The sequence below is a fragment of the Tamandua tetradactyla genome, chromosome 3, assembly GCF_023851605.1.
Source record: "Tamandua tetradactyla isolate mTamTet1 chromosome 3, mTamTet1.pri, whole genome shotgun sequence".
In the NCBI taxonomy this organism is placed as follows: domain Eukaryota; kingdom Metazoa; phylum Chordata; class Mammalia; order Pilosa; family Myrmecophagidae; genus Tamandua; species Tamandua tetradactyla.
Window position 1 is genome coordinate 80,717,774 of NC_135329.1, and position 26,412 is coordinate 80,744,185.

Here is a 26,412-nt window from a genome sequence, read left to right on the forward strand (position 1 = left end):
TCCGGCCGCGGCGCGCAGAAGCTACGCGCGAGGAAGCCAGGCGGCAGCGGTCATGCAGCGGCCGGGCCCGGGAGGCGGGGCGGGTGCTTACTGTCCAGGTAGTGCTCCAAGTACATGGCGGTCGCCATCTTCCTCCGCGGCCGCGCTGGGGCTCTGCGCGCGGTCGGCGCGGGTTGCGAGGCGAGGGGCGGGGCCGGCCCGCATCTCATTCACTATTCATAGACCGCGGGCACTGATTGGGGCGCGGGCCGCCGGGGCGGGGCGTAAGTAGGGCCCGCCCCCCAGCTTCCGCTCGGCGCCCTGCGGGTGTGCGCCGCCCCGGGTCTGGGCCTCCGCCGGGTGGGCCGCAGCGCCGGAGGGCGTATGGGCGTAGAGGCACAGTTGGCGTGCGGAGGCCTCAGGGGCTGGGAAGGGAACGGTGGCCATTCTCGCGGTTCTAAGCTCGAGGCACCCGGTGTGCACCTCCAGCCTGCACCTGTTCGCGGCCGACCCCTACTCTGGTCATCTGGGCTAACACGTGCAGGCTCTCGGCCCCCGAGGTGTCGGTGAATCCTGTCTGTCATTCCCAACCCCACCCCACCGTCTTGTCGCACCGCAGTCTTTCCTGCCGACCCAGAACTGGAGGAGGAGCCGAGGGCGGACGGCCACCTACGAGCCAGGGAGAACTGCCTGTACCTCCCATCTCTGGTCTTGCCGCTCCGATCGAACTACTTGGGCCTCTGCTTCTTCCCTTAAACTTGCAGAGGATGTGACCCACCCCTCCTCACCCCTCCACTGGCAGTAGCTGCCCCCACAGCATCAGCCTTGGCATCTAATAGACCCACTGTCCAGTCCACTTTGGGGTCCCTTGAGCAGTACCTGTCACGTGGAAAGTGTTGAGAGTATGACTGAATGCAGCCTTTGTAACGATATGATTCAGTGTTAAAGGAATGAAAGAGCGTGAAAAGGTGTATCCTGAAGTGGATGTAAGAGTGCTGGAGGAGAGTAAAAAATGGGTTTAGAAGGTGCAATTCGGGATGATGCTTCCCTTCTGTGTCCAGACTCTGATGTCCTAGCTGCTGGTGCGCCCCTGGACCCAGGTTCCTCCACTCCCTGCCGCCCCAGCCTGGCCTCCCTAGCTGATTTTTAGGCAGAGGACTACCCTTGGGTGATGTGGCCACTTCCAGGGCCAGCCCCTATTCAGATAATTTCTCCTCGCTCAGAAGTTAGCCCAAGGTAGAGATTGCCCAGGATGTTCCCAGCCCTGAGGGGACAGATGACTTATAGCCAGAACTAGCCTGAGCCCCAGGTCCCTTCCCACAGTCCACATGAGTTGCTGAGGCTGTGGGTCACCCAAATTATCATAACCTGACAGATGCAGATGTCATGATTTTGTCATTTAAAACCTATTCCTAAAGGTAGGCCCCCCTTTGTGAACTGTTCCGCAAACTGCAGGCAAATACTGCAACAGATACATACACGTTCTATTGCCAATTTTCATTCATTATTTCCTACCTCCTGAGGGTGCAGGACTGTGACTGTCTTGCTCATCTTAGAATCTAAATGATTGCAGTTTGGGGAGCACCCGTCCAGGCCCCATTTAATGCTTGCACAAAGAAACACACGCATGCACATGGATTTTTAATGTGATCGCACACTACCCATATTTCTACTACTCGCTTTTATAACTTAATACTCTGACCATGAACTTCTGGCCCCCAAACCTTAATTCTGTCTCATCCTGATTACTGGATAAATTTTACTGTGTTGATGTATCAAACTGTGTTTAACAAACTCCTCACTAATATGGTAATGATTTGACTCTTTCCAGTTCTTCATTATGATAAATAATGCCCTGGTGAACATCCTCATGCATATGTTCCTGTATGTATCCTTCTGTTCTAGGTGTGTATTGTTGCGTAACAAAGTACCTAAGAATTCAGTGCTTTAAAACAACCGTCTCTCAGGAATTCCAGCAGGGCCAGCTGGGTGATTCTTTTGTTCTGTGACCTGACAGAGACCACCAGCTTCCTTTGGGATCCTGGTGCATTGGCAGGGTTGAAAGGCAGGGTTCAGCTGGGACTTTGGGTGCTAACACAAGGGCTGGTCCTGCTGTGGGCATGGGGGCAGAAGGCAGCAGGACCCCCCCAGGGAGGTGCGTGTTCGTACCGCAATGTGGTCTGCCTTAAACACGAGGTGCTGGCTGCCCACACAACCAGGTCACGTGCATTTGGACACCAGCAGGGGCCTGCAGGGGCTGCTACCTCAGCTCAGAAGAAGCCACAGGGCAGAAAACGACACACCAGTGCTGCTGAGGTAAGGGCTGCTGCTGAGGTAACTTGGGGGTTGGCAAGTTATGATGGGTAGCAATGTCTATCTGAAGCTTGTGTAAGAGCAACCTCCAGAGTAGCCTCGACTCTTTATTTGAACTCTCTCAGCCACTGATACCTTATTTGTTACGCTTCTTTTCCCCCTTTTAGTCAGGATGGCTAAATTGCTCACAACTGGTTGCTCAGACCATGGCTGGAGCAAGAGGTGGGCCTAGAGAAGGCAAAGTGGGCACAAGGGCAACCCCACGAAATGATAGGGGTGCTAGGGAGGGCTTCCTGGTAAACTGGGGTGTGGCTGGAGGCAGGTGAAAGTCAACTGGCCATGAGTGTATAATTGCCGAAGCTGGCTGATGGCCACACAGGGTTCACTAGGTTCTTCTCTCTACGTTTGTTTGAAGTTTTCCATTAAAAAAGAAAGTTAAAGGAGCAGTAACATCCAGTCGTTGGTCCTTTGCTGACATTTCCATCTCACAGGAATTGTGTCAGACTTTGCTAGCTATCCATTGAATCTCACCTGCTGCCCTGAGGACCCCACTTCCCAGCCCCTGTGCAAGTAGAGTGGCCACCAGTGGCATGGGACAGAAGTGGGTATCCTCTGCACAGTCGCCCTCAGACAGCAGGTTTGTGTCTTCCTTGATGCACTCCCCCACTTCACTACTCCCCACCTGGCCACGCCAACTACGGTGAGGCCCCTGGGTGGAAACGACCAAAGAAGGATTCTGATTCCTTGGGTGACCCCATGGAGCAGGTTGCACACCGACCAGGAATGCCACAGAAGAGAGAATTAAAACCCTGCCTTTACTAAGTGGGATTTCTACATTACAGAGGCTTAGGTTACCCCAAAGTGGTGGTCCTTAAAGGGAGGCTGGAAATGTCTGGAGATGTTTTGATGATCCCAGCTCTACGCAGTGGGTAGGGGCCAAGGAAGCTGCTAAACTTCTCTCAGGGCACAGGACACCCCACCCCACAGAAGCATCCCACTCGAAATGCCAACTTCAGGATGAGCTCCCAAGCAAATTGGGATATGGTGCAATGCCCATGGTGGTGGTGCGGAGTGCTGAAAAGAGGAAGGAGCTGGGCCACCAGGGTCTTGGGTCTTGAGTAGCTGGGGTGCAGGGAATATCCTTTGGTTGCAAGAATTTGCTCAAACTAGCACAAGTAAGTGATTTGCCTCCAACTGTACCTTCGCCCAGCTGGTCACCCCTCTTTGATCAGTTAGCATGCCTTTAGCTGCAAGTACCAGAAAACCAGCTGTGGCTCCAATCGTCACATAAAATGGTCTCACATAATAAGAAACTTAGAGTGAGAGTAGAACCACTTCTGCCAGTTGGTGCTGTCAAGTGTTGAGGTTGTTGCAGTTCCGTTGGCTTTTCCGGATTGCCGGGTGGCTGCAGTACTGCCTGGCACCCAGTTCTTATGTCCTCGTCCTGACGTGGGTGTAGGAGTCCCTTTGTGGGGGACACTCAGCCTCCTTTGTGCTTTTGCTTTGCTTTGGCAATTAAATCTCAGACCTGATGCTCAGCAGCCTGGAGCTGTAGAGGTAAAGGGCTATGAGTGTCGCCTTTCGCAGGACTCAAACTTGAGAACTTGCTGTGCTGGTCCTGCCTTTTTCTTTGTGTAAGACATGAAAAGTGGTTAGCCGAAGCCGGCCACCTCCACATCCCCATAATCGTTGTATTCTCCACACAACTCAGGTGTTTAACTGCTTCACCCTCCATGCCGCATCCCAAACCACCCCCAGCGAGAGGCCATGGAACCATGAGGCTGCCAGGGTGCCTGGGTTAGCACTGCCCGTCACCACCAGCAAAGGGGTCTGTGTTGTCGTGTCACTGGGGAGGGGGCCTGTCCCAGATCCCAACCTTGAGAGGCTGCTTTCCTGATGCCAACTGTTTCTCCAGATTCACCCAGAAAGCAGAACCTGGACCATGCCTGCAGGCAGGGGGCTCATTTTGGAAAGTGATCCCTGGGAGTGGGAGTGAAGATGAGGTCTGGGGCAAGTGGAGCAGAGAAGGAGGAAAGCCGTTACTGGGCCTGCTCCTTCAGTGATGCCCCTGAAGATGCCACACCCCAATCCCTAGAACCTAGGGATATCACCTTACATGGGGTGTGTGTGGTGGTGGTGGTGGGGGTTGACTAAGGACCGTTAGGTGGGTGGTTGTCCTGGGTGGTCTGGACAGGGCTGTCTGGGCCCCTGCCTAACCTGAGAGTTATCTTCCTTGTACTTATCCTTTTCAGGTCAGTCAGATGGGCATTTTAGAAAAAGAGGCAAAAATCAGACAAAGGGATATCCCTTTTATTTTTTTTACCTAGTAAGACAATACCAAGCAGTAGTCGTATCAGTCAGCGTTCACTTGTTTGTGCTGCAGTAACAGAGGATTCCAAAATCTCAGTGACATGCAATCACAAAGGTTTCTTCTTGCTCCTGTTACTTATCAGCTACAATGGCTGCAGCTCAGCTGTGGCTCCATTTTATGGTTTTCTTCATTTCAGGACCCAGGGAGAAAGAACAGCCCTATTGTGTGCCTGCTGTTCTCATGCTGGGGGTGGAGGGAGAAGACAGCACAACACCAATTATTATTTTTTCTTTCTTGTAAATGCAATTTTATTGAGATATATTCACACAGCATAGAAACCATCTGAAGTATACAATCACTGACTCACAGTATCATCACATGGTTGTGCATACAGCCCCATAATCAAATTTAGAACATTTTCTTTATTCCAGAAAATATAAAAGAAAACTCTAATCCTCCCATACCCCTTATACCCCCATATTATTGACCCATAGTGTTGGATGTGGTACATTTGTCACGGTTGATGAAAGAGAATTAAAATATTTCTGTTAACCGTAATCCATAGTTTGCAATAGGTACATTTTTTCCTTATACTCTTCTGTTAACTCCTTATAATAATGTCGTACATCTGCTCTAGTTCATGAAATAAGTTTTGTATCTGTACAATTAACCACAGACATAAATGCAACAGCTTTCAAAGCTTCTGCCAGTACAGGGCACATATAACTTTTGATCACATTGTATCAACCTTTGGAAGTCATGTTACCAGACAAAGACTGTGGATTCTTCTGCCCACGCGCTCAATAACCAACTCCTAAGACACTGGGATTTCAAAGAGAGTTTATTACTACACATGTAGCAGGAGAACAGATTGCATAACAGCCCAAATTTTGTCTCTCCGAGTTTAGAGGGTTCAAGGGCTTTGGATTTTTTGGCAAGGGGAAATGACGTTATTTCAGATAGTAAGTTCAAAGCAGAAAATGAGATGTGTTATCGTTATCATTTCAATAGGAGAACATAAATTGAAAGGAGAGGAGGAAGAGCTATCACTTCAGTACTAAAGGTGTAAACCAAAAGGAAGAAGTAGTTAATGGCCGACTCCAGTCAGGAACAGGGCCTTTGCTGTAGAAGAGAATGACCAGCTCTTATGATCACAAAGGCACAGGATAAGGGTTTTTTATATTCATTTCAGATGTCAAGGCAGCTGGACTACAATTCAGAGATCTCAGGTGTTTCGCTGTCTACTCCAACATTCCAGAAAGCAAAAAGGAATTTTTATGTAATGATTCACTAATGAAAATTATCCCTTAAATCCTGATTTCTTGGTTACAGCCACATGGCCAAACTCAACATCAATGGGGAGGTCGGAGAATATCCTAATAAGGAGGGAGCCAAGTAACTAGGAAAAATACAATCTACCACCCTTCTAGAACTCCAAACCATGCAAGACAGAGGTTCATTCAGGAAAACAAAAAGCTATTCTTGGTATCTCAGGCAAAAACGTAAACAAAGGCAGAGCAGTGTAAGGTGAGGTGGGGAGCAAAGGTCAGGAAAATTACTGCCAATGATCCAAGCCTGAAGCCTACAAGTAGGTGGTCTCTAGAACTCACAGGGAAGCTACTGCAATTTTCAACAGTATAAGGCTCTCATTGATTCTCTTGGTCTGCAGCAGCAAAGCGGGCGGACCTCAAAATTTTGCCAGAAAATAGCCTTAAATTTCATGTTTATCACATTTCTGGCTGCAACTGCCATCCAAGAAAAATTTGGCAAACTAACCACATAGAAGATTCTGGAAAATGCAGTACCCACATTTTCTTCTTTCAAGCAAACAACTTGACAAATCATCACATGCAAATATAAAAAACTAATAACAACAACAAAAAGTTCGGAAACATCTTCAGGAATCCTGGATGTCCCTAAGAAAACAGCAGCAAACATTATTTTGCATTTTCTATGTGCTGGGGGTTCGGCTTGGGACTGGACATTTATTACCTCTCTGTATTAGGGACTGTTTACCATTTTATGATCAAAACCTGCTTCACCAAGGAGGAATCTGAGGCACATAAGAGATGAAATAGCTTGTATCAAATCAGACAGCTTGGAGGTCACAGGACTGAAGCTGGGACTGGTGAGTGATTTCACTGCTCCCTGGGTGATTTCCAGATCAAGCGTTGGTACCACGTCTTACCGAGAGGCAGACACACCGGGGCTACCGGGTTAGTCCCCCAGCTAAGCTGAGCGTGGAGCACATGGCCTGCTTCCAAGCTGGGCAGAGATTCTGGTGGCTTTTAGGAGCCCCCAACACAGCTTTTCTGTTTGAGGAACCAAAGGTCAAAGCAAAACACCCCCACGTTTTCGTAAAACGACTACGTATTTCACACTTTCGTAATAAAGTAAAGTGAATAGGGTTTCTGGAGATTTCCAGGACTTTGTTAAGGATTACCCGCGCCCCTCACCCCTTCCCTTGTGGCAGCCTTCGAAGGCGGAACCTTCAGAGCTTTGCAATTCTGTGCTTTAGGAACGACAGTGATAATTTATTATTCCCATCATTTTTCTAGACGTCACTTGGCCCTTGTCCAAGCAAAACCCTCAGCCTGCGCTGCTCGGTGAAAAACAGAGTTTTCAGAACGTTAAAGGCGAGCCGCGGACACGCCTACACACGCTGCCCAGGCGACCACGACGCGCGCCCTCGGCCGGACCACGGGCCTGGCCGGGCAACCAAGTGCTCCACGCCTCCGAGGACCGACTGATCGGCCGCGCGCAGCAGGAACCGCGTCCGCCAGCGACGCTGAAGTTTCGGCAGCTCCGGCTTCCGCGCCCACGGGCCCGCAGGTGCCGGTTCGGTTTGACCCGGCCCCGGACCCGCAGGTGCCGGTTCGGTTTGACCCGGCCCCGGGCCCGCAGGACCCGCAGGTGCCGGTTCGGTTTGACCCGGCCCCGGGCAGGTCGCTCTTCTGCGCGGGATCCAATCCCTCACCCGGCTAGGTCACGCTCCCTGGTGTCGACCCGCCTCCCTGCGGCCCGAGGACGGGGGCCCGCGAGAGTCAGCACACGCCCGACCCCGACCCGCAAGCCGGAACCCGCGGGAGGCGGCAGCGCACGCCAGGCGCAGGCGCGGGTGCCAACCACCGTCCGTCGCCTCGCCCCGCCCCCGGGCCCGTTCTAGTCAATCTGACTAACACGGGCAAACTCCCGCCAGCCCCCTAACGCGATCACATTTTAGCCAATCCCAGCCCGCGCTGCTAACGCAACCCAATCCCAGCAAACGCCGCTGACGCCGCAGTCCCAGCCATTACGAGCGCGCGCCGCTGACGCCGGCCAATGGGAGCTCCGAGCGGCGGCGGCGGGAGCTTGGGACAACGCGGAGCCGCGGTGGGCTGCGGCAAAGACGCGGCGATGGCAGGCCGGCGCGGGGCGCTCATCGTGCTGGAGGGCGTGGACCGCGCTGGGAAGAGCACGCAAAGCCAGAAGCTGGTGTCCGCCCTGCGCGTCGCCGGCCACCGCGCTGAGCTGCTCCGCTTCCCGGGTGGGTGCGCCTGGCTCCTCTGCACAGCCGGGTTGTCCTCCACAAAGGCCCCTGAAGGTTTTTGAGGCGGGGGCGAGGGCGGGACGCAGAAGGTTCTCCTGTTTCGGGGACCCTGCGTGGCTGTGCTGCAGCACGAACGCACCGTTTCCTGCAGAGCTTTAGCGCGGCGGTTATTTTGTACAGCTATGTGCTCAAACTTTGGTGCCCATTTTTCTTCTGAAAACAGCGGGATTTGCGATGCAGCATAAAGTGGGGAAGTTGTTTCATCTAAAATTATGTTAGTGACGAGGGCCTGGCTGCCAGCGTGCTGCCCTACTTTAGTTTACCCTTGGGAAGATAGCGCGCCTGGAGGTTACTGCCTTTATCTTCTAAATTGTTTTTCCTGATGGTCGCGGTTACCTGTCACTCAGCTTTGGTTCATCTTTGCCTTTTTTTTTTTTTTTGTACAGCTGTATTGAGTTTGTTGATGTACAGTGAAACACACGTTAAAAGCGCACGGTTTGATGAGTTTCGACATATGTGTAGTCCCGATGGATTTATCTGTCAACTCCAGGAGTTTCCTCATACGCTTTTGTAATCTTCTTTTGTCTTTATAGCTCTGCTTTCTGAGGGATTTTATGGCATATTATTTAAAATAAAATGTTGCCCTTGGCAATACTGAGGAAAATATTATCAATACCTAGATAATCAAGAGACAGCTCAGGGTATTAAAAAAGGTGGTGAGGAAATGGAAAAAAATTTTATAAGTTCTTATCTTCAGGAAACAGGTCACCCGGTCTTATATACTTCCTTCGAAGTCACACTTTTTTTTTTTTTTTTACCTGAATTCCCCTTTCTTGTTGCGGGTCCATCCTGATCCTCCTAGATGGTTTGCCCTTTCTCGGAAAAACTCCTGGTTTTAGGGGAAAGTCTGAACCTAGCACAGATGCCATGAAACTAGAGTCCAGGGTGAGAAGTCTCAGCCCAAAGTACAAGCTAATATAATGGAAAGCCTAACTTCAGTTTTTTGTGTGTTTTGCTCTTTTTTTTTCCTTTTAGAAAGATCAACTGAAATTGGAAAACTTCTGAGTTCCTACCTGGAAAAGAAAAGTGACATGGAAGATCACTCAGTGCACCTGCTCTTTGCTGCGAACCGTTGGGAACAAGTGTAAAAACACTGCCCTTCTGCCTGCTTGCTTTCCCCCACCCCCTAGTCATGGGCTTTGCTTCCCCATGAGTGCTGAGCTTTAGGATTCGGTGAATGCAGCTCTCCATTCTGAATAACAGTGACAGTGAAGCTAGAGGCTGAGGTTGTGCTTTCACGTTTTTGAGGTTCTTTTATTCAGTCTGGTGTGCAAAAGTGGTATTAGCTCCATTTTGGAAGTCCTGAATAAACACTAATTTACATTATAAAGGAGGTGGCCAAGAATCATAGCTAATGCTTTTTCTTCATTTCCTCTTTTCTTTTTTACACCATCATAGTAGATTCCCTCTCCAGTCAACATTTATATAATATTTATAGAGTGCCTGTGGTGTTTCCTTGCAGACATATAGCTAGGGTTGTTTTGTTTTTAACCTGAATGGGGTCATATCATACAGGCTGCTTACAGCTTGCTTTCTCACTGTATTATGGAGCTCTGCCCTTATGTGACAGCACTTCCTCACTCCTTTCCATTGCATAGAGCATCCCGTACGAAGACTGGATTAGGACATTAACCAGGTGTCTGCTGATGGACTTGCAAGTGATTTCTCCTTGTCCAGTTAAGGTGTTGCATATTCCTGTCCTCGGGCCAAGCTTTTGTGCCTTGCCTGGGGAGGCCTTCCTACTCTGAGGATTAGATGACAGTGAGACCATTTATATAATCTTACTGCATATGTGTTTACGAGGTAATTGTTCCAGTTTTTCTTTTTGTGACTTTGTAGAAAAGTGATATAACACACATCTGTCTAATTCAAAATGAACAATACCCCCTTATTTTCTAAACAGTCTTCTTATCCTAGGTATCCAGGCCTGGGTTTGTGTTGTCCATTTGTCCCACTACAGGCTGCTTGTTGCAAGACTTCTGGTTCTCGACAACACCCACTCAGATCACTCCAGCCACTGCTGTCAGATTAGTCTTCTGAGACTGGTTTCCTCTTGTTCCCTTTAAAGTCCTGGTCCACATCCCTGCACCATTGCCCATTGGCTGGTTGGGCATTGCCCACTGGCCTTGGGAATTGATTAGCCCCTCTGTACTACACCATCCTCGTCAGTAGGATGGGGGCCGCAGTGCCCCTAGCAGGCCTGATGTGAGGGTCTGATGAAGTGCTGGGGAAAAGGCCCTGTCCCTGCCAGCAGGCACCAGGGAAGCAGTCAGCGCAACGGAGCTCTTTCAGTCTTACTCTGGCATTCGAAGCACTTCACAGAGAAACTCACTTCCTCCAGCCTCATAATTCACCCTTTTGCTGTGCTTTGTCTTCACTGGATCAATAACTAGTCTCTGAAAATCTGTTGTGCATATGCCATGTTTATTCAACCAGTTTCCTACAGTTGGGCAATTAGGTCTTTTTATAGCTTGAAAGTATAAGCAGTGTTGTGATAGAAATTTCATCTTATTGTTGGAGATATGTCCTCTTCCCCCATACTATTCTGTGAGCTTCTTAATGTCAAGATGTCATTCATCTTTTTGTTCCTCCAAAGTGCTTAGTATGATGGCCCTGTAATTTGTAGGTTCCCAGGAAAATTTATGGAGTAGAAATGAAATTGTTTCATCCTCTCTGGTTTAAGTGTTGCTTCTTGTTATTCTTGGGCGCCTCCATCCTTACTAGGTCATTTTCCCTCATATTTTGGCAGCATAGGGAGGCGGTGCTCGACTGGGCATCATCTGCTTAAGAACTTCTTTGTACCCCTCTGTAACTTCCTGTAACCCCCATAGCCCCATATGATCCCGTCATTTCTTCTCCCCCATGTTCAGGTTTGAGGGTATAAGCATTACTGCATACCCTGAGGCCTCCAGCTGCCTCCCTTAGTCTGCCTCCTTCACTCTCCCCCTTTGCTGACTCACCTTTTCCCTTTATGGGGCCAGTCTGGCATTGCTACCCCTTCCTCAGCCAAGGAATCTTTAATAATCTCAAAAATTCTCTGGATCTAGAAGATCCAGAGAATTTTTGAGATTGTTAAAGATTTCTTGAATAAAAATTAAGGGTCACAAGTCCCATCTCAGAATTTTGCCATTGTTTCTGGTTTCCTTAGTGGTAACTGTCGGGATCACTTAAACGTGGCCAGTTAAGAGTGTGTGGAACTGAAACCTCGACTTAACGCATTCTTTCTGTTTTAGGCCGTTAATTAAAGAAAAGTTGGACCAGGGAGTCACCCTCATTGTAGACAGATATGCATTCTCTGGGGTCGCTTTCACCAGTGCCAAGGAGGTGAGTGCTAGCAGCTTCATCCTTGCAGGTGAGGCCAGGTGTGGCCAGATGTGTGATCACCATCACTCCCTTTTGTCCTGGGAATCAGCTAAGACTGCAAAATAGGTGTGGTAAATGCTCCAACTGCTGTTTTGGAGTGTTATAAGCCTTATATTCCTTTACTCTTTGCTAGGTTAATTTGGTCTTTATTTCTTGTTAGGAAGAGCAAACATTAATGTCTTGTTTTCACAGATAAAACCATATTTGGGACTCTAGTAATACATTTTAGAGTGTATGAAGGGGGCCCCTTGGTACTGGGTTTTTATACAATGCCTTGCTGTCAGTTATTCTTTCATGACTTTCCTGCTGTCGTTTCACAGGTGCTACCCCTTTTACCTACTTTTTATTTAGAACATTTCAAGCATATACTAACAGAGAAAATAATCAGCAAACCTCAGATGCCAGCCCTAGTGTGAGACCCTCTGTTCTCTGTGCTCCACTTTCTTTCCACCCCCAGGCCATTACTAAAGATCTCAGCTTGTGTCCCTAAAAGATGAAAATGTTCTCTAAAACATGATCTCACCTAAAAATAATTGGTAGTGATACTTTGATGTCATTTAAATCACCCAGTTCTTTCTCAAATGCTGTTTGATTTGACTTACTCTTATTTTTTTTTTCTTACTGGTATTTTTATAGTTGTTTTAAATCAGAGTCCAGTTAAGGCCTATCCCTTGAAATGTCACTTAAATCTCTTTTTTCCTTGCATTTAGAATATTTTTATTTCTACAAAACTACTTCAAGGAGTACAGGGGTGTTTGATCAGGAAGCTCACAGTGGCTGGTTCTCTGGTTCATTCTGACAGCCGCTGATGATGCTCCATTAATCCATCAGGGTCTGTGAGGGGCTGCTCTCTCTGTTCTTGTCCGTTCTTCGTGTGTTACCTGGAATCCTTAAGGAGACACTTTCTCTCAAAGGTTTGGTTACTGAAGTTCAATTTATATAACAAGAGGGACAAGACAGGAAAAAACCCTGGGCTATTTCCAAGCATCCCTTTAAAGGGTGTGGCTGTTTGGAATTTCAGGCAGGACACAGGCCCATAGTAAGGGCTTCACAGTGTCTTCCAGGAGTGCAGTTCTGGGGCTGGATTATAATCTTGACTCCTGAAGCTGGGTGAGCTCAAGTCATGGCTTCTCTGGCCCTCCCATTCATCCAGGAATGGGGTGCCACCTTTGGAGAGCTATTACATGAGTAAGAGAACATGTGAGATCCCAGCACACATGGCTTCCTGTCCTCAGTCTCCTGCCCCTTCTCTTACGAAAAAGAGGAGATGACCCTGGAGTATGCAGGAGAAAGCACACAGCTGAGGCCCCCGGGCTGGTCCCTGTTCCGTCTGTGCTCTGCCAGGACACCTGGGCTGGCTTCAAGCCTCCATGGGGTAGGCAGTCCTTTCCTCTCCACAAGGCTCTCGCCCCAGCAGGATGCGCACTTTAGACCAGATATGTGGGGCCATGGCACCATTCTTTTTGTATGTATTTGCAGTGTATTCAAAAAGTTATACAAACAGTTGGCATGAGAGAAAGCAAAAACACTTTAGATTTCCATTAAAAAAGAAAAAAAAAGGCCCACTGCTTTGTATGAATTTGCCATACTTGGTACCTCATCACTAATTATTTCGTCATTTTCATGACTTGTGAAACAAACAATAAGGGCCCATTAAGTTTTCTTTCTCTAACCATTGGATTCTCTCTTGGCAGAACTTTTCCCTAGACTGGTGTAAACAGCCTGATGTGGGCCTTCCCAAACCAGATCTGATCCTGTTCCTTCAGTTAAAGCTCTCAGATGCCGCCGCCCGGGGCAACTTTGGCTGTGAGCGCTACGAGAACAGGATATTCCAGGAACGGGCGCTGCAGAGCTTCCACAAACTGATGGCTGACCCGACTCTTAACTGGAAGGTGAGTCCCTGTCCAGTGAAGCTGGTCATGGTTTATCTCCGCACCCTACTCGGGACCAGCAAGTTCCATTCCTTCGGTGCCTTTTGCAGAAAGCAGAAATGGTTCCTTGCCTGGTAATTGATAAATATAAAGTAACAGTACTTCCAACTTCCAACCACTTTTGAAAAGTGATTCCTGCAGCTTGTTTCTATCAGTAAACGCTATGTTTTTCTGTCCTCTTCAAAACTTTAGTCATGTGATTTGCCTTTAAAACTTTGGAAGCCTATTATCTCCTTCATGTTTTATCTATTATTTTTTCATTGTAGTTTTTTTGTTTAGCTTTGTTTTTTACAAATAACCCCCCCTTCTGCTTTCCCAGTAGCCTTTAACCTACTTTCTATCTCTGAGAATTTGTTATTTCTAGTCATCTCTTATAAGTGACATCAGACAATTTTTGGCCTTTTCCTTCTTTCTTATTTCACTGACATATTATTGCACTTCATTCCTTCTGATAGCTAACTTATCCTCCATCGTGCTTTGGTCACGTGTTGTCTGTCCTTCTCTCAGTGGACACCTGGGTTTGCCCACCTTTTGTCAATTGTCCCTGAAGACAGTCAGGCCCTTCCTTCAGTTGGGCTTACTCATGCACACATACCTGAATTTTTATTTAAGTGGAATCACTCCATGAGATTCCCTGAAAGATACTTTTAATGTTAAATAATGGGTTATTGGATATTTTCCATGTTAATATATATAAATCTGATTTGTTCTTTTCAACAGCTGTATAAAGTCTCATTTAGTAGTAAGACCACAATGTATTTAACCAGTTCATTATCATTCGCCATTTAGAGGCTTAAAGTGCTGTAATAAATACGCTGTTGTATGTATAACTTTGCCTAGTTGTGTATATTGCAGAATGTAATTCTAATATTGAATTTGCTGGTTTAAAAGAGTTAGTACATTTAAAACTTTGATTAATGCTCCTAAACTACGTTTTGAAAGCAGTGGAGTCAGTTAATTCCCATCACCAGGGAATGGGAATGTTGTTTCACTTTACCTTTGCTAGTGTTCAGTGCTCCCAGAATTTTGGATCTTTGCTCTTTGTTCTGTAGGAGAATGGAAGCCGTTTGTTCTGGTAACTGTGGAGGCTGAGCATCTCTTCTGGTTTATGTCCCTGTTGTTCTGCCTGTTTGTACAATTCCCCATCTTTCTATACTGATTGTTACTTTTCATTGCCGGAATGGGAGGACCCTGTTGTGAGATCTCCTTTGCCTATAGTGTGGATCCATGTGCATTTTTAAAAAAAATTTTTATTAATAAAACCAATCCACATACAATGTGAACATTCTTTTTTTTTCATCACATAGTTGTATATTCCTCATCATGATCATTTCTTAGAACATTTGCATCAATTCAGGAAAAGAAATAAAAAGAAAACAGAAAAAAAAAATTCATATATACCATGCCCCTTACCCCCCTCCCTTTCACTGATCACTAGCATTTCAGTCTACTAAATTTATTTTAACATTTGTTCCCCCTATTATTTATTTATTTTTAATCCATATGTTTTACTCATCTGTCCATAAGGTAGATAAAAGAAGCATCAGACACAAGGTTTTCAAAATCATACAGTCATATTGTGAAAGCTATGTCATTATACAATCATCTTCAAGAAACATGGCTACTGGAACACAGCTCTACATTTTCAGGCATCTCCCTCCATCCTCTCTGTTACACGTTAACTAAAAAGGTGATATCTATTTAATATATAATAATAACCTCCAGGATAACCTCTCAACTCTGTTTGGAATCTCTCAGCCATTGACACTTTATTTTGTCTCATTTCGCTCTTCCCCCTTTTGGTCAAGAGGGTTTTCTCAATCCCTTGATGTTGAGTCCCAGCTCATTCTAGGATTTCTGTCCCACATTGCCAGGAAGGGCCACATCCCTGGGAGTCATGTCCCTCATAGACAGGGAGAGGGCGATGAGTTTGCTTGTTGTGTTGGCTGAAGAGAGAGGCCACATCTGAGCAATAAAAGAGGTTCTCTTGGGGGTGACTCTTAAGCCTACTTTTAAGTAGGCTTGACCTATCCTTTGTGGGGTTAAGTTTCCTATGAACAACCCCCAAGATTGGGGCCTCAGCCTATTGCTTTAGTTGTCCCCACTGCTTGTGAGAATATCAAAAAATCTCCACTGGGAAAGTTGAATTTTCCCTCTTTTTCACCATTCCCCCAAAGGGACTTTGCAAATACTTTTTTACTCACTGTTCAAATCACTCTGGGATTTATTCGGGCATCACTTGGGACAAACCTACAAAATCTCATGCCCTACTCAAGGTTCCATGTACTTAGGGTGTTCAATTAAGCTGTCCACATAAGTTATATTAGGAACTGCAGTTCTAGTAACTTTCTTGTGGATTCTTTTGGATTTTTATATAGAGGATTAAGTCATCTCTGAATAGGGATAATTTTTTTTTTTCTTTAAATAATTTTTTTTTATTTATTTTTATTTTTTATTAATTAAAAAAAGAATTAACAAAACAATTAGAAATCATTCCAATCTACATGTACAATCAGTAATTCTTAATAACATCACATAGTTGCATATTCATCATTTCTTAGTACATTTGCATCGATTTAGAAAAAGAAATAAAAAGACAACAGAATAAGAATTAAAACAATAATAGAAAGAAAAAAAAAACAAAAACAAAAACAAAAAACCTATACCTCACATGCAGCTTCATTCAGTGTTTTAACATAATTGCATTACAATTGGGTAGTATTGTGCTGTCCATTTCTGAGTTTTTATATCCAGTCCCGTTGTACAGTCTGTATCCCTTCAGCTCCAATTATCCCTTCTCTTTTTTTTTTTTTTTAATTAACGTAAAAAAAGAAATTAACCCAACATTTAGAGATCATACCATTCTACATATGCAATCATTAATTCTTTACATCATCACATAGATGCATGATCATCATTTCTTAGTACATATGCATTGGTTTAGAAGAACTAGCAACATAACTGAAAAAGATATAGAATGTTAATATAGAGAAAAAAATAAAAGTAATAATAGTAAAATCAAAACAAAACAAAACAAAACAAAACAAAAACCTATAGCTCAGATGCAGCTTCATTCAGTGTTTTAACATGATTACTTTACAATTAGGTATTATTGTGCTGTCCATTTTTGAGTTTTTGTATCTAGTCCTGTTACACCGTCTGTATCCCTTCAACTCCAATTGGCCATTATCTTACCCTGTTTCTACCTCCTGCTGGACTCTGTTATCAAGGACATATTCCAAATTTATTCTTGAATGTCTGTTCACATCAGTGGGACCATACAGTATTTGTCCTTTAGTTTTTGGCTAGACTCACTCAGCATAATGTTCTCTAGGTCCATCCATGTTATTACGTGCTTCATAAGTTTATCCTGTCTTAAAGCTGCATAGTATTCCATCGTATGTATATACCACAGTTTGTTTAGCCACTCTTCTGTTGATGGAGATTTCGGCTGTTTCCATCTCTTTGCAATTGTAAATAACGCTGCTATAAACATTGGTGTGCAAATGTCCGTTTGTGTCTTTGCCCTTAAGTCCTTTGAGTATATTCCCAGCAATGGTATTGCTCGGTCGTATGGCAATTCTATATTCAGCTTTTTGAGGAACCGCCAAACTGCCTTCCACAGTGGTTGCATCATTTGACATTCCCACCAACAGTGGATAAGTGTGCCTCTTTCTCCGCATCCTCTCCAGCACTTGTCATTTTCTGTTTTGTTGATAATGGCCATTCTGGTGGGTGTGAAATGATATCTCATTGTGGTTTTGATTTGCATTTCTCTAATGGCCAGGGACATTGAGCATCTCTTCATGTGCCTTTTGGCCATTTGTATTTCCTCTTCTGATAGGTGTCTGTTCAAGTCTTTTTCCCATTTTGTAATTGGGTTGGCTGTCTTTTTGTTGTTGAGATGAACAATCTCTTTATAAATTCTGGATACTAGACCTTTATCTGATATATCATTTCCAATGAATAGGGATAATTTGACTTCTTTTCTGATTTGCATGCTTTTCATTTTTTTCTCTAGCCTGATAGTTCTAGCAAGAACTTCCCAGACAAGGATGACTAATGGTGACGGTCAGCATCCTCGTCTTGAGCTTAGGGGAACTTTTAGTCTTTCACCATTTGAGTATGATCATTGTTGTGGGCTTTTCATAAACACACTTATCAGGTTGAGAAAGTCCCCTTCCATTCCTAGTTTTCTGAGTGTTTTTTTTTTTTTAAACATAAAAGGATTTTGGATTTTTTTCTCCATCGATTGAGATAATGTGTTTTCTTCCTTCATTCTGTTAATATGGTGCATTGCATCGATGTATTTTCTTATGTGTGAAACCATTCTTGTGATCCTGGAATAATTCCTACTTGTCATGGGATTTAATATCCTGTTGGATTTAAACTGAATCTAGTATTTTGTTGAATATCTTTGCATCTATGTTCATTAGGGATATTGGTCTGTAATTTTCTTGTGCTTCCTTTTTCTGGCTTTGATATCAGGGTAATGCTAACCTTCATAGGATGAGTTAGAAACAAACCCCTCCCCTCCTCTTATATTTTTTTTGGGAAGAATCTGAGAAGGATTGGTGCTAAATCTTTTCTAATTCAGAAGTGAAATCACCCGGCCCTAGATTTTTCTTTGTTGGGAGGTTTTTTTGCTTTTTTTTAATTGAGATATAACATATATACAAAACAGTAAGTTTCAGAGAACATTTTAACAAGTAGTTATAAAACAGATTTCAGAATTTGTTATGGTTACAGTTCCACAATTCCAGGTTTTTCTTTCTAGCTGCTCCAAGACACTGAAGACTAAAAAAAAAGTTGAAATAATGATGCGGCAGTCATATTAAATTTAACAGCATATTAAATCCCACGACCAAGTAGGATTTATTCCAGAAATGCAAGAGTGGTTCAACATAAGAAAATACATCAATGCAAGGCACCATATTAATAGAATGAAGGAAGAAAACATATTATCTCAATTGACGCAGAAAAAAACCCAAAATCCTTTCATGTTAAAAGGAGTTGTTAAAACCTATCTTCTCTGTTACAACTCCTCCTTTGATCTTTCTCCCAGTCTTTATGGTTCTTTGGGCAATGCCAGTTCTAATTTGTTCATGTTGGAAAGGGGTGTCAACAGTATGGGATGGGGGAATGGAATTAGTTGATGTTCTTGAAGAGGCAGGCCCCTCTGGGTTTCATCTAGAGGTTGTAGGTTTCTGGAAAGTAAACTTAGTGTGTGAAACTTTTGTAGAATCTCGTGTAAATCCCTGAGTGTTCTTTAGGGTTAACTGGAATGATGTGATTGGGGTTTGGCAAACCTGGCCATTAGCAATTCATTGCTGAAACTTGCATAAGAGCAGCCTCCAGAATAGCCTCTCAATTTTATTTGATCTCTCTTAGCCACTGATGCTTTACTTTGTTACATTTCTTTACCCCCCCTCCCTTTTTTTTTTTTTTAACATGGGCAGACACCCGGAATCGAACCCAGGTCTTCTGGCATGGCAGGCAAGCATTCTTGCCTGCTGAGCCACCGTGGCCCGCCCCCTTTACCCCCTTTTGGTCAGGAAGGTGTTGTCCATCCCACAGTGCCAGGATCAGGCTCATCCCTGGAAATCATGTCCCATGCTGCCAGGGAGACCTTCACCCCTGGATGTCATGTCTCACGTGGGGAGAGTAATGAGTTCATTTGTGGATTTGGGCTTAGAAAGAGAAAGGCTGCATCTGAACAACAAAAGAGGTCTTCTGGAAGTAACTCTTTGGCATTACTATGGTGGGCTTACCTTTGCTACAGAAATAAGTCTCATAAGAACAAGCCTCAAGATCAAGGACTTGGCCTAGTGACTTGGGAATCCCTTATGTTTGAGAGAGTATCTGTGGTTTTCTTCGAAGGTTTTTAATTACTGATTCAATCTCTTTTTCATACAGGTCTGTTGAGATTTTTTATTTTTTCTTGCATTATGATAATTAGGTAATTTTGTATGTTTCCAGGAATTTTTCCACTTCACCTAGTTTTTCTAACTTATTGTCATATAGTAGTTCAGAATTTCCTTTTATAATCCTTTTTATATTTGTAAGGTCAGTAGTAATGTATGCACTTTCATTCCTGATTTTAGTTATTTGTGTTATCTCTCTTTTTCTTTGTCAGTCAGACTGAAGATTTGTCAATTGATTTACCAAACATAAAATTTGGGTTTTGTTGATTCTTTATTGTTTTCCTATTCTCTATTTCATTTGTCTCAGCTCTAATCTTTACTAGTTCCTTCTACTAACTTTGGGCTTAATTTTCTGTTCTTCTAGATTCTTTAGATATGGAGTTAGGGATTTGTGATCTTTTTTAATATAGGCATTTAGAGCTGTACATTTCCCTTTGGGCATTGCTTTCTCTGCCTCTCACAAGTGTTGACATGTTTTTTTGTTTTCATTTAAAGATATTTCTTAATTCCTTTTTTAATTCTTCTTTGACCCATTGGTTGTTTATTACTGTTTGTTTTCCAGTTTTCTTCATTACTGTTATACAGCTTTATTCCATTGTGATCCAAGAAGATACTTTGTTTATGAGTTCCGTATTTTTAAATATATTATTATATGATTTGTGGCCAAACATATGGTCTATCTTAGCAAATGATGTTTCATGTGCACTTGAGAAAAACGTGTGTTCTGCTGTTGGGTAGGGCGTTGTATGCGTGCACATGGCTGTGGTTGGTTCACAGCGTTGTTCCAGTCCTCTGTTTCCTCACTGATCTTCTTTCATATATTGAAATGCTGGATTGAAGTCTCCGAATATTCCTGTAGAACTATCTTTTCTTCCTTTAATTTTGTCAGTTTTTTCCTTCATATGTTTTGGGGCTCTGTTGTAGATGCATATATGTTTATGGTCATTCTATCTTTTTGCTGGATTGAATCCCTTAGCAATATGGAATATCCTTTTGTGTCTCTCACGATCTTTTTTTTTTTTTTTTTACATCGGCAGGCACCAGGAATCGAACCCGGGTCCTCGGGCAAGCATTCTTACCTGCTGAGCCACCGTGGCCCCCGCCCACAATCTTTTTTTGACTTAAAAGTCTATTTTGCCTGACAATAAGAAAAGTACCCCAGTTCTCTTTTGATTTCTGTTTGCCTGAAATCTCTCTTTCCACCTTTTACTTTCAATCACTTTGTGTCTTTGTACTTGAATGGAGTCTCTTATAGACAGCATATGGGTAAATCATGATTTTCAATCACTCTTTCATTCTCTGCCTTTTTAAAGGATGGGGGTGGGGGTTAGGCCATTGGTATTGAGGGAATAACCAAGAGGAGGAATTTACTTCTGCCATTCAGCAGTTCTTTTCTGTGTGTCTTGATTGTTTTTTGGTTTTTAGTGCTCCATTATTGCCTCTTCTTTTAAATTTAATTGCTTTTTTTTAGTGTACCATTTTTAGTCCCTTTTTCTCTATATTTTCCAGTTTCTTAGTGGTTGTCTTTGTAATTACAGTAAACATCTTAAACTAATAACAGACTAGTTCCATGGTATCAACCTAGTTTCAGTAGTATACAAACACTATTCTTTATATATCTGTCCCTCCTCCTTTTATATTTTATCTCACATTACGTCATCAGTTAACAAACTGATAATTTTTAAAAATATTTTTATTGACATATCTTTTCACACAGAGCCCATATATCAATGGTGTACAATCAGTGGCTCACGGTATTATCACATAGTTGTGTATTCATTACCATGATCATTTTTAGAACATTTTCATCACTCCAGAAAAAGAAGTAAAAAGAAAAAAAGAAAGAATTCATACATCCCATACCCTGTATCCCTACCTCTCATTGACCCTCAGTATTTCAGTCTACCCAATTTATTTTACCCTTATCCCATTATTATTTATTTATTTTTTATCCATGTTTTTTTTCTCATCTGTCCATACCCTGGGTAAAAGGAACATCAGACACATAAGGTTTTCACAATCACACCGTCACATTGTAAAAGCTGTATCATTACACAATCATCTTCAAGAAACAAGGCTAGTGGAGCACAGCACAACAGTTTCAGGTACTTCCCTCCAGCAACTCCAATACATCATAAGCTGAAGAGGGATATCTATATAATGCGTAAGAATAATCTCCAGGGGAACCTCTCGACTCTGTTTGAAAACTCAGTTTGAAATCTCTTAGCCACCGACACTTTATTTTTTCTCATTTCTTTCTTTCCCCTTTTGGTCAAGAAGCTTTTCTTATTCCCTTGAGTTGGTCCCAACTCATTCTAGGATTTCTGTCCCATGTTGCCAGGGAGATTTACACCCCTGGGAATCTCCCTGGGAGGGGGAGGGCACTGAATTCACGTGCCATGTCGGCTTAGAGAGAGAGGCCACATCTGAGCAATGAAAGAGGTTCTCTGGAGGTGACTCTTAGACCTAATTTTAAGTAGACTTAGTCTATCCTTTGCAGGGATTAAGTTTCATAGGAACAAACCAAGATCGAGGACTTGGCCTATTGATTTGGTTATCTCCACTGCTTGCAAGAATATCAGAAATTCTCCAGATGGAGAAATTGAATATTTCCCCTTTTCCCCCCATTCCCCCAGGGTTATTTGTAAGTACTTCTTTATTCACTGCCCAAATCACTCTGGGATTTATTGGGGCATCACACTAACCTGCACAAACCAACAAAATCTCATGTCCTATTAAAATTTCCATGTACTTATGGTGTTCACTAAACTGACCATACAAGTTAAATTAGGAAATGCACCACCCAAAATACAAATTTTGCGTGAAATAAACGTCTCTCCCTTTGGTCTCACACAGAAGTTGAAGCTTTAAAATATGGACGATATCATCCTTTACTCTGTATCCTGATATAATTTAGTCCTAATACAGATCAGGTTCATTTGTATCTCTACTTGATGTCTGATCACTTTCAAATTTTAAACATTTCCTGTGTGGGGTACTACTGACTTTCATAGCTTCACAGCTCTAACTCTGAGTTTCAGATGTCACATAAATACCCGAAACTTCTGGGAAAGACCCTATTATATAAAAACAGCCCAGTCTCTAAGAATTTATAAGTAACAGTTAAAAGTTCCTAATATATAAGACTGCTGTAAGAGCTTACAGTCTAGGACCCTTTACAGTAAGCCCCAACATGATAACACATGCTCTCGACTTCACCGAATTTTTACATTATATTTAGTCCATATGATTGAGACATGATAATATTTGTCTTTTTGTTCCTGACATTTCATTCAACATACAGCTCTTAAGGTTCATTCACCTAGTTGCATGAACAATCATGCACAAATTCATTCTTGTGGCCATTCAGTAGTCCATTGTATATATACATGATTGTTCCCGCTTTCATTGCTCAGTCGTTTTACTCTTAGGCCACCTCTATTCATTGTGGATCTAGAACACTGCAGCCATAAACACCAGTGTGCAAATGTCCATTCATGTCCTCACACTCAGTTCCTCCAGATATATGAGCAGTGGGGTTTCAGGATCATATGGCAACCTCACCCCTAGCCTCCTGTGGAACGACCGCCCTGGCCTCCACGGGGCTGCATCTCTCAGTTTCCCTACCAACAGTGAATAGGTGCATCTCTTTCTCCGCATTTTCTGTAGCATTTTTCTCTCTGTTCGTTTTAAACAGTTTTATTCACACATCATACAATCCAACCTAAGTGTATAGAGGTGCCTTTGCCACCATACTCTATATGAAGACATTTCCTTCTCTTCCATGAAGAATCCATACCCCTTTCCCATGCACCCTGCCTGTTCACATTTAGTTTTGGCATAAGAGGCATGTACATATCTTGATAGGGTGTCTTTGAAAGTTAATTTCCTTTGGTTATCTAAAGCTTTGTATTTCTGGAATGGATTTGGAGCAGGATGGGTTATGTGGGGCAAGGCACAACATGGCGGTAATGGGCTGCAGAAAAGGTATAGGCACGGGTCATGGACACTGCGCTTGTGCCTGTGAGTGTGGGGTGTGAGGTGCAGAGTTGTGGAGGTGCAGTGCAGGAGCCATGGTGGTGGGATTCAGCTCAGGCAGGCCTTGGAGAGCAGGTGCGTGGTCCAGCATGGGGGACACAGGTAGGGCGCAGTGAGGCTGATGAAGGGGTTGTGCAGATACATGGGGCTGTTGTGCAGGCAGCATGTGGGTGAGTGCATGGAACGTGGGGGTCATGGGTATCAGGGTGTGGGGTACAAGGCACAGAAGTTGGGGCACAGGGAGGGCAGGGCGCTGGTATGACCTTACACAGGGAGAGGAGTTCAGTGGGGGCTGGGATGCAAATGTATGAGTGTGTAGGGGTGGGGTACAGGTCATGGGGGTTGTGGGATGTGATTCAGGGTGGGTGATGTTAGGTGGGTGGGGCTCCGGTGCTTGTGTGCAGGTGGGATGGGGGTAGAGGCACGGGTGCACACATATGTAGGGTGGGGCCTATGTAGCACAGATGTGTAGGTGAGCACCTGCCAGGTGTAGGAGCAGGGTGCTTAAACCAGGGGTGGGGGCAAGGGTATACACATGTGTGGGGCAGGGGTCATGAGGTCGGTGCACAGATGCTAGGGCGCCCGGCAGGGAGGATATGGTTGTGCTTGTGTGCATACTGGGGCCAGAGCCCTAGTGTGTGTGTACTGCGTGCACAGAGCTCAGAGCTCAGGTGGGGTTGCGTCTGCATGGACTGGGACCAGGTGTGGACCAGATACGCGGGTCAGGGCCTGCCCAGATGGGGGCGTGCATGGTCTGGGTGCGAGCATTTGCATATCTGGGGGCGCTGGACACTGCTATACGCATACGTAGATCTCAAGGTGGGGTTGCATGCTGTATGGCCTGAGAGTGGGTGTGTCCCAAGAATGAAGTGAGCACCCACAGCCTACCTGAAGGTGCAGGGATGGGGAGGGGTAAGTCAAGTGGCAGGGTGAGAATGTGTCCTTTCATGGGAGAGGTGGATGGGGTTGGGGGAGGCATGTGCTGGGCAGAGGTGTGGGGCGGGGATGGCAGGGGTCTCTTTGAGTGGGGGACAGGAGACGGAGTTCAGATGTGGGGGAGTCACCGGGCAAGAGCAGAGTGCCAGGGTACTGCATTCAAGGAACATGCCTTGTCCCTATCTCCCCATCTGTGCACTCCTGAGGGCTCGGGCTTCCATTTGGAAAGGGGTGTGTTAGTTGTTTGCACTCACTGGGTGGTCTCCAATTCTCTGCGTCTCAATTCTTCAGCCTCCTCAGTTTCTTGTGGGGACGTGGCTGTGTAGGTGGCAAGTGTTGTGGTGGCCTTTGGATCCCATCTCATCCCTGGCTGGCAGTCACTGCATCAAGTGTAAGGTTGAGGGCTAGGCCAGGCAGCCAGGGTTGGTGAGAGGAGCTTGGCTGTTGGCTCTGCCCTCATGGCCCAGTCCTATCCTTAAGGAACAAAGCAGGCACTTTCCTCGTGGACAGACAGCAGCCAGAGGGGCCAGAACTCCACCTCCCCGGGTTCTGTGCTGGGGAAGGTCTGGGTCATGACGCAGTAATGGGTGCTAACTCGCTTCTCTTTCTCCTGCATCCCCTGTGAGAAACAGACTGTGGATGCTTCCAGAAGCATCGAGGATGTCCATAAGGAAATCTGCATGCTATCTGAGGACACGATATGGGCCGTGGCACAGAGTCCACTGGGGGAGCTGTGGAAGTAGCTGGTGCCTGCCAGGAGCAACAGTGGGGCTTCTCCCACATGACCCACTGGCTCCTGCATCTTTGGAAGGTTGGGGCCTGCAAATTGTTCACGGACCTGATGGCAGTGACTGCATGTTTTTTGGTGGGCAGCCCCATGCACAGGCAGCACAGGAACATGGGGAAACCCCCGAGCCAGTGTCCTGCGAGCCCATACAGTGAGCTGGAGTGTGGATGGCCATTCTGTCCAATGTCTGCTGCCCCAATCACCTCTCCATTTTGTGTCCTGCAGTTACTCCTACATTATTGTGTATTTGTATTTAAGTTTAATGATATATCCAAGCAGTTTCATTGAGATCATTTCAAGTGGTAACCATTGGCATTCTCAGTTTCTTACAGACACTAATAAAAGTTAACCTGAAATTGGCCGTGGAAGTGTCACCATCTTTTGAAATACCTAGCCTTGGACCAAGTGAGTGTGGACATGAGGCTCCCCTCCGTGGGCTAGGAGGGACCCCCTGGCAGCCCCTGGTGCCTTTCTTGTCCTTCCTGCAAGGCCCTTATCCTGTCCCTAGCCCAGGTAGTCATGGGGGCTGCAGGCATCTCCATCATCCTCCCTGGCTTAGCCTGGCTGGACGGTGGTAGACAGCTCTTGTGCCATGGCCACATCAGACAGGCTCGGCTGTGACTCTGATGCTCTTTTCCTTACAACCTTAAATGTGAGGCACTCGTCCCCATCCCACTGCACTTCAAATGACTGCTGGCTAGCACCATATGTTGTGCATAATGCCTTTCTGGGTGGAGGACGTTCAGCTCTGCCGGTGCTCATGGCCAGGTGGGCACAGCAGGGACCTCCAGGTCTGCCAGTGCAGCAGTCAGTGGGTTTCAGTGCTCTTCCCTCCACTGCCAGGATGTTGGCATTCCAGCAAAACAAAAATGACCTGGCATTCTCAGTGGACATTGAGTTGTGGCTGCACACAAGCCAGCTGACAGGTGTGGCTGGAAGCCCTGGTTGTGGTCCTGGGGATGATGAAGACAAGGCTCCAGGCAGCATTGCCTGAGTCCATGTCAGCTCACCTCCAGCAGGAGACCCACAGCAGCCCCGAGGAAGGTCAGGGAGTCTTGTCCTGCCTGTAGGCCTGTCTCCTCAACCACGCAGCCACTGCTCCCAGAGCTCTGTGGATTGCTACTGGCAGTGGACTTGTCTGAAGGGCTAAGTTCTGTCCCCAGATTGCCTTCCAACCACCCAGCCATCCCAGCACACTCAGGCTCCTCACACACATTCAAGACTGCACGGATGCGTGGCTG

The 26,412-nt window shown here is 45.3% G+C and overlaps 2 protein-coding genes across 6 annotated transcripts in view; one reads left to right on the plus strand and one right to left on the minus strand.

Annotated features, from left to right (window-relative positions):
• Window positions 1-176, minus strand: part of ING5 (inhibitor of growth family member 5) — a 37,584-nt gene extending 37,408 nt beyond the window's left edge. For all 3 annotated transcript variants that reach the window (XM_077153374.1, XM_077153373.1, XM_077153376.1), the window contains exon 1: window positions 92-176. In XM_077153374.1, the coding sequence (XP_077009489.1) occupies window positions 92-128 (37 nt within the window). In that variant the 5' untranslated portion in view covers window positions 129-176. The remainder of the gene's footprint in view (window positions 1-91) is intronic.
• DTYMK (deoxythymidylate kinase) lies at window positions 1-25,540 on the plus strand. 3 transcript variants are annotated; one of them, XM_077153378.1, is made up of 5 exons: window positions 1-98; window positions 9,168-9,276; window positions 11,426-11,516; window positions 13,250-13,447; window positions 25,017-25,540. In XM_077153378.1, exons 1-5 carry the CDS (start codon window positions 53-55, stop codon window positions 25,125-25,127), a joined length of 555 nt encoding a protein of 184 aa, XP_077009493.1. In that variant the 5' UTR covers window positions 1-52; the 3' UTR covers window positions 25,128-25,540. The 3 variants fall into 3 exon arrangements, with proteins under 3 accessions (XP_077009493.1, XP_077009492.1, XP_077009494.1); XM_077153377.1 differs by lacking the exon at window positions 1-98 and adding an exon at window positions 7,928-8,129; XM_077153379.1 differs by lacking the exons at window positions 1-98; window positions 25,017-25,540 and adding exons at window positions 7,928-8,129; window positions 14,539-14,758.
• The last annotated feature ends 872 nt before the right edge of the window (window positions 25,541-26,412 follow it).

Excerpts from the sequence above, each read along its gene's own strand:
- DTYMK (XM_077153377.1), top strand. The coding sequence starts at position 8,000 with ATGGCAGGCCGGCGCGGGGCGCTCATCGTGCTGGAGGGCGTGGACCGC. Across the intron at positions 8,130-9,167 it reads TGAGCTGCTCCGCTTCCCGG|AAAGATCAACTGAAATTGGA; the intron begins GTGGGTGCGCCT and ends TTTTCCTTTTAG. Across the intron at positions 9,277-11,425 it reads GCGAACCGTTGGGAACAAGT|GCCGTTAATTAAAGAAAAGT; the intron begins GTAAAAACACTG and ends TTTCTGTTTTAG.